The 13,806-nt window shown below is 41.5% G+C and overlaps 1 protein-coding gene across 2 annotated transcripts in view; it reads left to right on the forward strand.

Annotated features, from left to right (window-relative positions):
- Positions 1–13,806, forward strand: part of Ros1 (ROS proto-oncogene 1, receptor tyrosine kinase) — a 133,313-nt gene that overhangs the window by 38,826 nt on the left and 80,681 nt on the right. The window contains exons 13-21 of one of the 2 annotated variants that reach the window (XM_060373298.1): positions 673–1,169; positions 3,012–3,224; positions 4,079–4,189; positions 5,263–5,441; positions 6,224–6,415; positions 9,647–9,747; positions 10,878–11,095; positions 11,536–11,696; positions 12,047–12,191. In XM_060373298.1, the coding sequence (XP_060229281.1) occupies positions 673–1,169; positions 3,012–3,224; positions 4,079–4,189; positions 5,263–5,441; positions 6,224–6,415; positions 9,647–9,747; positions 10,878–11,095; positions 11,536–11,696; positions 12,047–12,191 (1,817 nt within the window). The remainder of the gene's footprint in view (positions 1–672; positions 1,170–3,011; positions 3,225–4,078; positions 4,190–5,262; positions 5,442–6,223; positions 6,416–9,646; positions 9,748–10,877; positions 11,096–11,535; positions 11,697–12,046; positions 12,192–13,806) is intronic. The other variant, XM_021653063.2, reaches the window with a different exon arrangement.

A 13,806-nucleotide genomic window follows, 5' to 3' on the forward strand; every position in this document is an offset into this window, starting at 1 on the left:
GAATTTGACTTAAGAATTTGGATAGAAATTCACATGTGGGTCGTGCGGGGTGTGTGTATGTGTGTGCGCGGGTGAACTCATCTGTTGGTATGTACATGGTCACTAGATGTCAAAGCTGGATGTCCTCCTTTATCACGCACTGTTCTTTGAGACAGGATCTCACCGAACCCACAGCTAAGCATTTTTTTCTGATAGACTGGTTTGCCAACGAGCCTCCAGGGTTTGCATCCTCCCTCCCACTGAAGTTCCAGATGTGCACCGCCATGGTTGGCTTTTACATGGGTTCTGGGGATCCACCTTCAGGTCTTCCTCCTTACCTGGCAAATGCTTTACTCCCTTGGCCATCTCTCTCCAGCGCTAACTACATGATTTTCATATACTGTGCTTACATCTGAAATCCTTAAAATACTTTTTTGCTTTAATCCGATTCTCCAAAAAGTCCTTTATAAGCATTCAAAGACCAAGCATTATAATATATGGCGTTTCAAGCCTTCTGACTTCTAACTGTAATCAGTACGGCATATTCCCAGCTTTGATCTTTATCGCTGTGCACCCTGGGAAGTCCTGGGATACGTGCAACTGATAGCATCGCAGGCTAAAGCAATTAGCCCTGAAGGGTACACAGCCACCCTTGCGCTGAATTACATCAAGCTTCTTTTGTCTCCCTGTCAGGTATGTCTTTTATCTCCTGAGTGACGGTATTTACAGAGTCAATCTCCCTTTGCCATCTGGCAGGGACACCAAAGCTGTTCGCATTGTGGAGAGTGGCGCGTTAAGGGACTTTGCAGTAAAGCCACAGTCCAAGCGAATCATTTACTTCAATTCCACCCTGCGAGTCTTCATGTCGACGTTTCTGGATGGCTCGGCTTTCCATCAGGTCCTGCCTTGGGTGCCCCTTGTGGAGGTGAAGAGCTTTGCCTGTGAAAACAATGACTTCCTCATCACCGACGGCAAGGCCATTTTCCTGCAGGACTCTCTGTCTTTCAATGAGTTCATCGTGGGATGTGACCTGAGTCACATAGAAGAGTTTGGGTTTGGTAACTTGGTCATCTTTGGCTCATCCGTCCAGTCATACCCTCTGCCAGGCCATCCACAGGAGCTCTCAGTGTTGTTCGGGTCTCAAGAGGCCCTTATTCAGTGGAAGCCTCCTGCTGTCGCCATAGGAGCCAGTGAGTGTGCTATCCTCAGGGTGACTACTGGCCAGCCGGAAGGGAGAGAGGCTTTTACCGTTCAGCATAGGGATTCAATTTTGAGAGCCAAAATCAAGTAGTGTCTTTACACTTATCTTCCATTTATTACTAGCCTTGTAGTAGGAGAGTCCTTTTACTCCATGGACAGATCCCAAACAGAATAGCCCAGCTGTTTTTGGACATATATTATGAGGTATACTGACTTTCTAGTCTGAAGGGCCACCAGCCAGGAAGGATAACATACTTGGGCTGGATGGAAGCTTGCATGAATTTCAGCCATTCCCTGAAGTTTTCTGAACTTTACTTTCCATGTCTGAATAGGCAGAATGGATACGGCAGGAAGCAGGTTGTCTCTGGAGCTTTTTAGTAAAAGAAGGGCATCTTAGGGGTTTATTGCTGTCTGAGACATCATGGCCATGGCAACATTTAGTTGGGGCTGACTTACAGTTCAGAGGTTTAGTCCATTATCATCATGGCAGGAAGCATGGTGGCATGCAGGCAGACTTGTTGCGGAAGAAGTGGCTGGGAGTTCTACATCCAGATTGGCAGCCAGCAGGACGAGACAGTGAGCCACTGGGCCTGGTTTGAGCATCTGAAACCTCAAAGCCCACCCCCTAGTGACACACTTTCTCCAACAAGGCCACCCCTCCAATAATGCCACTCCCTGTGGGTGGGTAGGGACTGTTTTCATTGAGATCACCACAAAGGGTAAATGATTTCAGCTTTGTGGACAGATGGTCTCTGTCACCACTACTTAACTTGGTGTTGCTGTGGAAGCAGCTATTGGCCAGCTGTAAACAGATCGGTGAAGGCGTAAAAGGATAGGTGGAGCCGGAAAAGGATAGCTAAAACCATAAAAGGATAGCAGAGGCTGTGTCTGAGTATAACTTTTATGACAGAAACATGCAGTATGCAGCTTCACCCTGTAAACCACCTTTTGCCAGCCTCTGGTCCGCCAGGCAGTAATACTTAGTACAGTTTGACAATTTTTTACTGTATGACAAACTTATTATGCCTATTTCCTACACACCTGAAACATAACTGAGAATGAGGGCTGGAGATGTAGCTCAGTTGATCAAGGGCTTGCCTGCCATGCACCAAGCCCCGAGTTCAATCTCCAGCAATGGATAAACTGGATATTAATGGTGTACAGCTGTGATCTCAGTACGCAGGAGGCAGTGGTAAGAAGATTAGAAGTTCAGGGTCATCCTCAGCTATGGAGGAAGTTTGAGGCTAGCCTTGGGAAATACAAGGATACCCCCTCCCCATTCTCTGTCTTTTACTCTAACATTGAGAATGAATTGGCAGTTTCCCTCCCTCCCAAGTTGATTTTGCTTCTGGTAATTATGTTTGAGAGTTATTGTTTTCTTTTAAATTAAGAGCCTGGTTATACGGGGTAGTGTTATAGACAACCCTTCTAACTTGTTACAGAGTTTGCCATGTAGAGTGAATGAGTCTTAGCTGGGTGTGATGGCATACTTACAATCTTAGCACTTGAGAAGTTAAAGCAGGAAGATTTCAAATTCAAAGCAAGCCTGGGATACATGGTAGAATCCCATCTCAAAAATGCTTTTGAAAGTATGCTCTCACGGCCTTACCTGATGGAAATAACTGTCTCTTTTAATAGATCTAAGTGAGGGGCATGGGAGGAATGGGCACTGCCGTTGTCTTGCCACCATACTGACTCTGTTAGTAGAATAAGCATGACAACTAATTAATTTCTCTTCATTTGATATAGTTCACTGATCACTTTCTTTTTGAGATTTTCTTGGTCTGTCCTCATGGTGTCATCCTGGTCAATGACATTAGTTTACCATTTAGGTTCTTCCGCCTGGCAGAACTGGACTTATGAGGTGAAAGTTTCCTCCCAAGAGCTTCTTGAAGTCACTCAAGTTTTCTCTAACATAAGAGGGACCATACTTAATGTACCTGAGCTGCTGAGTGCTACAAAATACACAGTTTCTGTGAGAGCGAGTTCTCCTAAAGGCCCAGGCCCCTGGTCAGAGCCTTCAGTGGGCACCACCCTCGTATCAGGTAAGGACAAGTTCTGGCCTAAGGAAGAGGCTTAGCCTGGCCGCCTTTTTATATTATGTATTATATTATATATTATAAAGAGATAAGAATGAGCTGTGCCAACCTATGGAGGGTGAAGTTTTAATTCAGGATCACAGAATCAAATAAAACACCATGGATAGTTATGTTTCTTAACTTATACCTTATATCCTTCAAGACGTATTTGAAGAAATCTTATTTTCATCTTATTGGTTTCTTCTTAGTTTATTAAGACACAATATTCCTCACCGAGGAAGGTCTTGGAGAAGTTGAGGAATCTGAGTTATGCTGAATTTTGCCATCTTGGCTGAAGGAAATGGAAGGACAATGGCATCATTTATATAGTCATTATCACAACTGCTTCTGGATACTCGGAATGGGATCATAGAAAACAGTAGCTGTGGGTGGTCACGGTGGCTGTGGTGGTTGAAGGTGGCATGACCGTGAGTGTCTGGCTTGGCACTGTTAGACCCTGTTATAGAGGCAGCATAAGTGTGCCTCTCTCTTCCCGTTCAGTTTCAAATGTTTATGTGAAAATCAGAATAACATTTAACAAGATAGATGATTCTACTAAACGGATGCAATTGCTTTTGTAGTTTTTCAAAATGTTGATATTTTACTTAAAAAAAAAGTATGCTTTAGTTGGGGTGTGTTGGCACACAGCCTTAATCACAGCACTTGGGAAACAGGGGCAAGCAGATCTCTATGAGTTTGATGCCAGCCTGGTCTACATAGACTGTTCTAGGTCATCTAGTGTTTCATAGTGAGACCCTGCCTTTAAAAAGGTATGTTTTGTGTGATATTTCTTATTAATTTCCTTTTATTTTACCATATAGCTACTGAGCCACCATTCATCATGGCTGTGAAAGAAGATGGGCTTTGGAGCAAACCACTCAGTAGCTTTGGCCCAGGAGAGTTCCTATCCTCTGACGTAGGAAACGTGTCAGGTAGATACTCTCTCTGACTTAGGTGTAGGTTCCTACCCAGATGCCTTCCTAGGTGACTCAGTGAAGGGAAGGTATTGAGTTCTGGCTGCCGGGGCAACTGTGAAGTGAAAAATTTGCCAGTGCTGTTGTCAAGAAAGTGTCAGGTCTTGGGTAGAAACATTACTTGTTAAAACCCAGGCTATTTATTGTGTCCACTTCAGAAGGGCTTGATTGATGATCACGTGTTTTATCAATATTGTCCCTCAATTAATAGCAACTTGTCTTGTTCTGGTGAACACAGCTTTTCTTGAATGACTTACTCTGTCTTTGATGTAAGACCAGAGCAGGAGGACTGCTGCATAGCACTTTAGACAGAGTATTGGAAGTACTCTTTGTAGTGTGTGTGAGACAGGCTCTCACTACATGGTTGGCGAGGTTGTGACAGGGCAGTATTGCTGAAAGTGTTCTCTCTAAAGTGGTGTGACAATGACCTCACCTGAAGATTAACTCTTCTATAGTTACCTACTCATTTTGTATTGCAACTTGGTCCTTAAGTTTGCAACAGCATGTCCACTCAACAAGGGAACTGGACTGGGAAGGTCAGTGTGACGCTCGTGGAAAGAGAGTGACCTGGAGTTGTTTGGAAACATGGCTCCCTCTCTTTGATCTTTGAGGCTTCAGGCAGACTAGACAGTCTCATGGAATCTAAGAAAAGGATACTTCTGCTTGCCATCACTTCTTCAGGAGTTAAGTTAGATAGCAGAGCGTCTTGGGCAATGTTAGGCTGATGCTCTGCGGATTTGCTCTTCTTCCCTGTTCCAGGGATTGAGATTTGGGACTTATTTAGTGTGTGTGAGAGAGGCTGTTACAATGAAGCCCTGCTTGGCTTGGAACTCACTATATAGACCAGGTTGGCCTCAAACAAGGACTGGGAGTAAGGGCCTACACCACCACAAGCAGCCATTACTGAAATATTCCTGACAAACCCGTAAGTTCTCATGAACAGTTAATTTATAGGCATCAGTGTGATTGACTCATCCCACTTCTGTTAGCACACATGAAGATAAGTGCTGCTTGTTTGTCTTTATTTTGAGATATGGATTGGTATAACAACAGCCTCTACTACAGTGACACAAAAGGCAACGTTTATGTGCGGCCACTGAATGGTATGGATATCTCAGAGAATTATCACATACCCAGCATTACAGGAGCTGGTGCGTTGGCCTTTGAATGGCTTGGTCACTTTCTCTACTGGGCTGGGAAGACATATGTGGTAAGTGAGAGCCTGCCTCTTTGGATGCTTGAAAGCAATTGTGCCCATTTCAGTGACTTGCATGGCATAGACCTATTTATCCAGCCCTGGGAAGTAATATTTTAAGAATAAAAAAAGTACAGTGCCTGGCATATAACAGGTACTCAATAATTGTAAGAATTAAAATTAGGGAAGTACATAGTAAAAGAGGAGCGAGGAGAAGGCTCATCCTCTACAAAGACATGCATATCACCTTTAGTCTAAGGAAATTCTCTCCTTCTTTGGTGGTCATGGGGATGAAGAGAACCTTGCACATACTGTGCAATGCTCTTCCCTTGGACTGCATTCCCAGCCCCCAGTCAAAGACTAAGCGTAGTGGTACATGCCTTTAACCCCATCCCAGATGCCATCCCAGAGCCAGATAGATCTCTGAGTTCAAGGCCAGTCTTGTATGAGATCTAGGCAAGCCATGGCTCCCTAGAGAGACCCTGAACAAATGAGAAGATATTCATAGCTATATTGATTGAATATATAATTAGGAATACTGAACGTTTTAACTCAACTTACTTCTAGACATGAAAAAAAGGCAGTTCAATTGAAGCAGTTGCCATGTCTGTTTGTTATCATTTCCCAAGGCTTACCCCACAGCCCATCACCCACAGAGTGCTGATGACTATTTGTGGTTGAATGAGTGAGTGAATGTATAAAAGAGTGAGAGAACCTGCTCATGATTGCATTGCACCGCTCAGAAATCTTGGTGCCACTTGAAAATATTTATCTGGCAATACCTTCCTGTTCTCCAGATCCAGAGGCAGTCTGTGTTGACAGGACACACAGACATTGTGACTCACGTCAAGCTGTTGGTGAACGACATGGCCGTGGATTCAGTTGGTGGCTATCTGTATTGGACTACACTGTACTCCGTTGAAAGCACCAGACTCAATGGAGAAAGTTCTCTTGTACTGCAGGCTCAGCCCTGGCTGTCTGGCAAAAAGGTGATAAAATAAAATAAAAAGAAAAGGATGTAATGATTTACTAATACTAAATAGTATCATTCTATAGTAATGACAATACTCCCTCTATTTGCTTTAGTTGAGGTAGAATTCTAAAGAAAATGCTATTAAAGTAAGATCACTGTATGACCAGCATTTCCCTAAACCTTATTTGGTGGTCAGAACTGATGAATTACTAAGTTCAAATACAACATGGAGATTTTTGTAGTTTGCCTCATCCTGAGTGAGTCCATGTTTGGCAGCTTTTAATGTTCATACATGTATATAATGCATTCTGATCACTCCCTTATTCTCATTTTTCTCCCATCTCTATTTATCCCCACTCATTCCTTCCAGTCTCTGTCTTAGAAGGCAATTTGATGCTATGTCATTTAAGCTAAACAACAGTGTTTATTTCCTTCTCTAAGGCCTAGTAACTCTCCTGACGTGCATTTTAATTAAATTTTCAGTACTGGGCATGGATTCCCTCCTGTACAGTGAGCCTCAAATGTAGTCATTGAGTTGGTTACACCCTGCCCTTTAACAGCAGTGTCACTATTGCACAAGCAGTCACATCTTGTTCGGCAGTTGGTCTTGTAGTTACTAGGGTTCAAATGAGGTAAGACTGTTAATGCCTTTTCTTCCAAGCAGCTTAAAAACAAACAAACAAAACATCATCACTACTACCAACAAATAACCTCCTTGAACTATGAAAGCTAGCCATCAAAGAGGAAAAAGCCAGGATGTGTGTTATTTCAGCAACAGGGTCAGACCATCTGGTTCTCTTCACCTTATTTTTTGAGACAAAGTTGCCTCAGTGAACCTGGGGTTCATCACTTCAGCTAGGCTGCCTGGCCAATGAGCTCCACCTGTCCCTGCCTGGCCAGCACGGACATTACAGCGCACCGGCACACTGTGGCTGTTGCCTGGCAGCTGGGGATCTGAACTCAGGTCATTATGCTTGTGCAGCATGCCCTTCACCACGTGAGCCAGCTCCGCAGCCTACCACTGTGCATTTTAAATGGATACTTTTCCTTCACGCTCCTCTGCGGATTGGTCACAGTGACAAGCTGCTGTCTCCAACCAGCAGACATAAGAAAGCACAGTCACCTCATGATCTGTAGAAAGACACAATTATTTATATGATTGAAAAAAAAAGACAGTCAGCAAATGTGATTTTTTTTTCATATTTGATACATTTAACTTAGAGCATTAAACTGCAGTGTAAAGATTTCAATTTACATCAAAGACATGATAATTGTTACAGAGATCTTTGGGACACCTGGCTTAATTTGGACATGGGACTGTGGACTGAGGAATGAGACTTGTCCAACTCCTGAATTTACTTATGGTCTGGATACTTGTTGTATTTGAGCAAAAATACTTACAAAATCCCTTGCTGAAACATAGGCAGTTATTTTGTAGTTTAGAAAGCTCTAGTGTTTTTGTTTTTTTATTATAAATAGCAAAACAAAGAGTTAACACTGATGTTCTCCTCAGCACCAAAGGAAAGGCCAGGTAGAGAGGTGTGTGGCTGTACCTGTAGCTCTGGGGAAAGCACAGACAGGCAGACCCCGGAGCTTGTCGGCTAGTTAGTCTAGTCAGAGAGAGGGTGAGCTTCAGGTGCAGTGAGAGACCCTATTTCAAAAGATAAGGTGGAGAGAGACTGAAGAAGGCACTGGACATTAAAATCCAGTCAATTTACACACATGTACCACAAACACAAAATAAAACAAACAACCAAACAAATTTAACCCGATTTCACATTGAGAGAAAAGAAAATCAACACATCTCAAAGCAGCAGGAAGTAAAGCAGGATTAAAAATTTTAAAACTTTGAAAGTGCATTTCGCCCAGAGAAGGAATCAATGTCTGTCTGTGTTTGCATGACAAGTATGAGGTTTTGTAGTCAGCTACTTTCTGATGGTTCACTTGTCATAGGATAAACTATCAGGAAGTATTTTTTAGTTCTTGGACATCTTATTGCATTCTTTTAAAGTTTTCAATGACTCATGAATTCTTTCTTTTCTTTTTTAACTCCTCCTTTCCTCCACTCTTTCCCTCCCTCCCTTGCTACTTTCCATCCTTTCTCCCTCCTCTTTATTTCCTTTCTGAGAAAGGGCCTTGGACTGGTCTCCAATTCCTGATTATCCTACCTCCACTTTTTACCTGGAAATGAGACTTTCTATATGCTTGATTATCCAATTGTAATATATGAACACATTGTGTGTCAGAATACTTCTGGATGCAATCAACAGAAAATACAGTGTTTATATTTATTTTGGTGGGGAAGGGATAGAGTTTCACATAGCCTAGGCTAGCCTCCAACTCTCTATGTAGCTGAGGCTGGCCTTGAACTCCTGGTCTTCTGGTTTCCACTTTCTAAATACTGGGGTTATAGCCATGTGTTAGCAGGTGGCACACTGGACTTCAGTGTGGGAACTTTTAAAAAATTAATTAATTAATTATTACAATTTATTCCCTTTGTATCCTAGCTGTAGCCCCCCCCCGTCTCCTCCCAGTCCCAACTTCCCTCTCTCTTCTCCCTTTATGACCTTCCCCTAGTCCACTTCTATTTGACCATAGCCTATCAGGTTTCATCAAGTGGGGGAGTTTTAAAGCATCTTTGAGATTTGGTTTTACTCCCAGGTATCACAATATAAGGTGAAGCCTAGTAATTGTGATTAAAACTCTCTTGTTCAGCATTCTTAGAGAATAACTGGTTTAAGCAATAAGTCATTTTCTTGTTTGGCTAAAGATTCTAAAGTTACAGCTAGTTTTAGACAAAGCTTGATGCAAATTGCATTTCAAACTGAGCAGCCCTGGAGTGGGTTTGAAATTGTATTCTTTAAAAGTTTTGCAGTACTGCTCAGCTAAGAACCCTGTTTTCATAGTCACCAGAACTAAGTATAAAACTGAATAACTGGTATTCTTGCCTTTTGAAGAATTTCAGGAAATGTATGCACATTTCCATGAATTATATTTATATGATTTTGATATTTAGTGAACATAAAAAAATCCCTAAGTTCATTATTCAAAAGATGTTGAAGAGAAATCTATAGTTGAAGTCTGACCTGCTCACAAAGGTATGTTTTAATCTGTGTTTGATTCACTTTCTTTCTATTTTTGTAGCATGGGGGAGTGAAAAGATGTTTGCAAGTTTGCTAGCCAAGTACTTCACAACTGAGCTATGTCCTCAGGCATGGCTAATTTTATTACCTTATTTTCTGTTTAGGTTATTGCTCTAACGTTAGACCTGAGTGATGGGCTCCTGTACTGGCTGGTGCAGGACAATCAGTGTATTCATCTGTACACAGCTGTTCTTCGAGGATGGAGGTAAGAGGATCCCTGAAAGGCTCAGAGAGAATTTCTTGCCTTTCTTAACATGTCTTTTTATTTCCCGAGAAAGCCCGATGAAGGGACTTCACCCATACACAGAATTCTTGGTATTGTTATGCTCCTATTTTATAGACAGTTAAAGGAGAGGATCAATTATTTGCGTGCAGACCTACCTACTGTGTGAATAACAACTCATAACAGCAAATTCATTCATTTGCAGAGGGGCATGGGCACAATCAGGTGGCGTGCCAGCTCTTTTTGTTGGTGTTATGCGAGCTGAGTTGAGATGATTGGGTGAAGTTATTTGGTAGATGAGACCGATGCTCTCCCAGGCCAGTGACAGTTTAGTTCGTGTCTCTGTGGATTGGGGTTCTTGTGTACACAAAAGTGGAGCCTTCCCTCCTAGGTAAATGCCCACAAATTCTTTCATCTTTGGCTATCTCCTTTTCAAATCACCTCAAATAGGTTTTCTTTTAAAAAAGTTATAATTGTAACTTATAATAGAACACTAACTCATGCTGTCTCCAGTGTTGGGTTATTGTATGTCCTTGGTGACTCCAAGCCCTTCTGCCTCCACTCATATGCCCTTGTGGAGCTTTTTGAACAGATGGAAAATTTGTATTTTTTTTTTTTTTGTGGCTTTCTTTCTGGACAAAAACTTTTTCCTAAGGCCTGGAAAAACCTAGCACTACCTAGCACTAGGTCTTTCTACAACAGTAAGTGTTACAGAAGCACAAGAGAAAACTAGATGTGAACTCTGTGCTAGTGAAGAAGCGAGAATTCAGGTTGTGCTGTTAGTGTTACCCAAACCACAAAGATCTGTGCAAGCCTGAAACTTGCATGTATTCTTGCAATCTCTCTCTCTCTCTCTCTCTCTCTCTCTCTCTCTCTCTCTCTCTCTCTCTCTGTCTTTAATAAGAAAGTTTGGCTTAAGTTTGATGATTTAAGAAAAATTAAAATCAATTTAATACGAAAGTAAAAACATTGAAATTGTTTTAAATATTTTTTCTTGTTCGCATGTTCACAGACACACATGTGTTCATTTAGAAGCACATAATTGGGTGTGAGATTGTGTCCCCCAGTCCTCTCCCCACTTCATATGCATTACATTTGGCATTATGTCTTAGCAGTACTGGGGATGCGACTATCACCGAGTTTGCAGCCTGGAGTACTTCTGAAATTTCCCAGAATGCGCTGATGTACTACAGTGGTCGACTTTTCTGGATCAATGGCTTTAGGATCATTACAGCGCAGGAAATAGGTCAGAGAACCAGTGTGTCTGTTTCAGAGCCAGCAAAATTCAACCAGTTCACGATTATACAGACATCCCTCAAGCCTCTGCCAGGTACAGTATTTTATCCGCTCCTATTCATCTTCATGCCTCTTCAATAGTTATTTTGATAGGTACTTTCCCTCTTGCAACATAATTCTTAAGAAAAAAAATTGTGTTTTTTTATTTGTATATAGCAAATTTAATCTTAAACCAAATTATCAGTCTGCAAAAGTTAAAGACAATTAAAAAAATGGACAAAAAAAATTGACATTTATTTGTTTGTTTGGAGACAAAGTCTCGGGCAGCCAACGCTGGCCTAGGAGTCATTTTGTAGCTGAGACTGTGTTTAAGGTTCTGAGATAATCCCTCTGCCTCCACCTTCTGGTGGGATTATAGGCATGCACCACCACACATGCTTTTAATTCTACTTATTAGTAATTTCTGCTGGATGTCCACGATTCTCTGCTCATCTTTCTCAATTTTTTTTTCATTCTTTCTTTCTCATTCCACAGGGAACTTTTCCTCTACTCCCAAAGTTATTCCAGATTATGTTCAGGAGTCTTCATTTCGGATTGAAGGACACAGTTCAAGTTTCCAAATCCTGTGGAATGAGCCTCCAGCGGTGGACTGGGGCATAGTTTTTTACAGTGTGGAGTTTAGCGCTCATTCTAAGGTATGTTGCTGGCTCTATGCTATTCCCCAAAGGTACCTCCTCATCATGATAGCCAGGTACATGTGATTTGTGCACTTATCCAAGCACAGCTCTGGATGTTTTCCCATAGAGTTTGGTTATGAAGCATATTCCTACGAGCACGTTTGCAGCTGCTTCTGCTCTGTGCTAATTGTGGTGCTGGCTAGGGCTTACCTGCCTTATCTCAAAGCCATAGTAACGATCAAATTTTGCATTTCCAAGATTTCAAGTATTGATTTTGGAAGTAACCCCCAATTTAGAAAATTTAGTTTACTTATGAGTGAAAAAGTTAATAATTTTCTGTCTAAAAATGTTTTGTGCTTATATTTTAGTTTCTGGCTATTGAACAACAGCCTTTACCTGTTTTTACTGTGGAAGGGCTGGAGCCCTATGCCTTATTTAATCTCTCTGTCACTCCTTATACCTACTGGGGAAAGGGCCAAAAGACATCTCTATCACTCCGTGCACCCGAATCAGGTAAAGTAAAATCTGTTTTAAAAACAATAATAAGACACAAGTTCTCTCTTTACCTGGCCTGGAATGGATAGTCAATACTAGTTAAAATGACTTTCAGCTTTACGGAGGTTGTATAGTTTCAATGACATTTCAATGACTTCTGGGAGACTAGAATAGTATCATCAAAATGAGCCCGTGAATATATTTGCAAAGATGAATATTTGGAAGATTAAGAATTATTTTCCCTGTACTGTAGTGATATTTGAGAGGCAAAAACATGTTTCAGGAAGTCTGTGAAATATCCTATCAGGCGGACGGGCTCTGAAGGGCAGCTGGTATTAATGGTGGCGTTAACTCAGTGTTCTGAGCATAAGTATCTCGTGTCCAGATTTTATGCTTCTTGGAAATATATTTGAAAAAAGAACACCAGCCTTCCTAATCCTCACCGGTGTATAGCACTTTGAAGTGTACCATGCATGCTTACGGGCATCATACTTTTATTAAACATTTATTACCTACCTATGTTTGATGATGTCCACACAGCTCTGCTGTACACAAGATAGTTATTCTAATCTTAGCTATGGAAGTGAGAAGGGAAGCCCTAGAGACTTAAGTGAAATAGCTGTTAAATGGCAAGAACCCAATCCAGAGGTTCTACTGGAGTTTCATTGAGCTTACTGACATCATTTTTGCAAATATGGGCTAATGATAGTAATGTATTAATTTAAGTTCTACAAATTTCTAAGAAAGGACCCAGCAGGTGGTAAGAGCTCAGTAAACAGAAAGATCCACTCAGCAAGATACTTTTATGGTATGATTTATTCAATAATGTTTATCAACCACAACAGGAACATAGTGAGATATGGGCATTTTCTGCCCCAGGTAGCATTTGGATCCAGTTATGCTCTAAAATTGTCTTGGGCTTTGGTGGTGCAGTTCTGTTAAAATGGACATGACTGTATTGACCCGTCCCATGGGGCAAGCCGAGCAGGGTTACCTGAAGGAGGGAGTGGGAATGATAGGGACAGAGATACGAGGAATGGAGTAAAGACAGGGTTCTGATCAAGACTCATTTATTCAACACCCAGGGAGCACTTCTAAAGCAAAAAGCCACAAGCAGCTTCCTTAAAGTAAAAACTACATCAGTCAGTAAAAATTTACTCAACAATTCACTTTCCTATTTAAGAAGACTTCCCTATTTAAGAACAGACTGTGGTAAGAGCATCTGTTTCTGCCGGGTCTCTGTGAGACTAACCTCCAGACTATATGCTAAAAATAAAGGTAAAGAAGTAAAATTCTGCAAGCTGACTCCTTCACTGTATCCCTCAGGGGATCTTCTAGGATCCTCTGGTAAACACCTGACAGGAAGAATAATGGGATTTGGCCCATGCCTCAGAATGTTTGCAGCATAGCAAACAATCATTCAGGCTTTCTGATCTAATTAAGCACTTATTATATATCACTTCAATACTAGATTTGGGGAGGTCTTCAATAAGAATAAGAATAAATTTTCTATGGAGTCCATAAAACAGTATGAAATGAACGCATTTGCTTCTAGTATAATAGAAATGAGGACATGATAACTGAACTGAGAACCATGACCTATAGGAGTCAGATAATGCTTTGAAATCTTCAA

Source organism: Meriones unguiculatus, chromosome 20 (assembly GCF_030254825.1).
Source record: "Meriones unguiculatus strain TT.TT164.6M chromosome 20, Bangor_MerUng_6.1, whole genome shotgun sequence".
NCBI lineage: Eukaryota > Metazoa > Chordata > Mammalia > Rodentia > Muridae > Meriones > Meriones unguiculatus.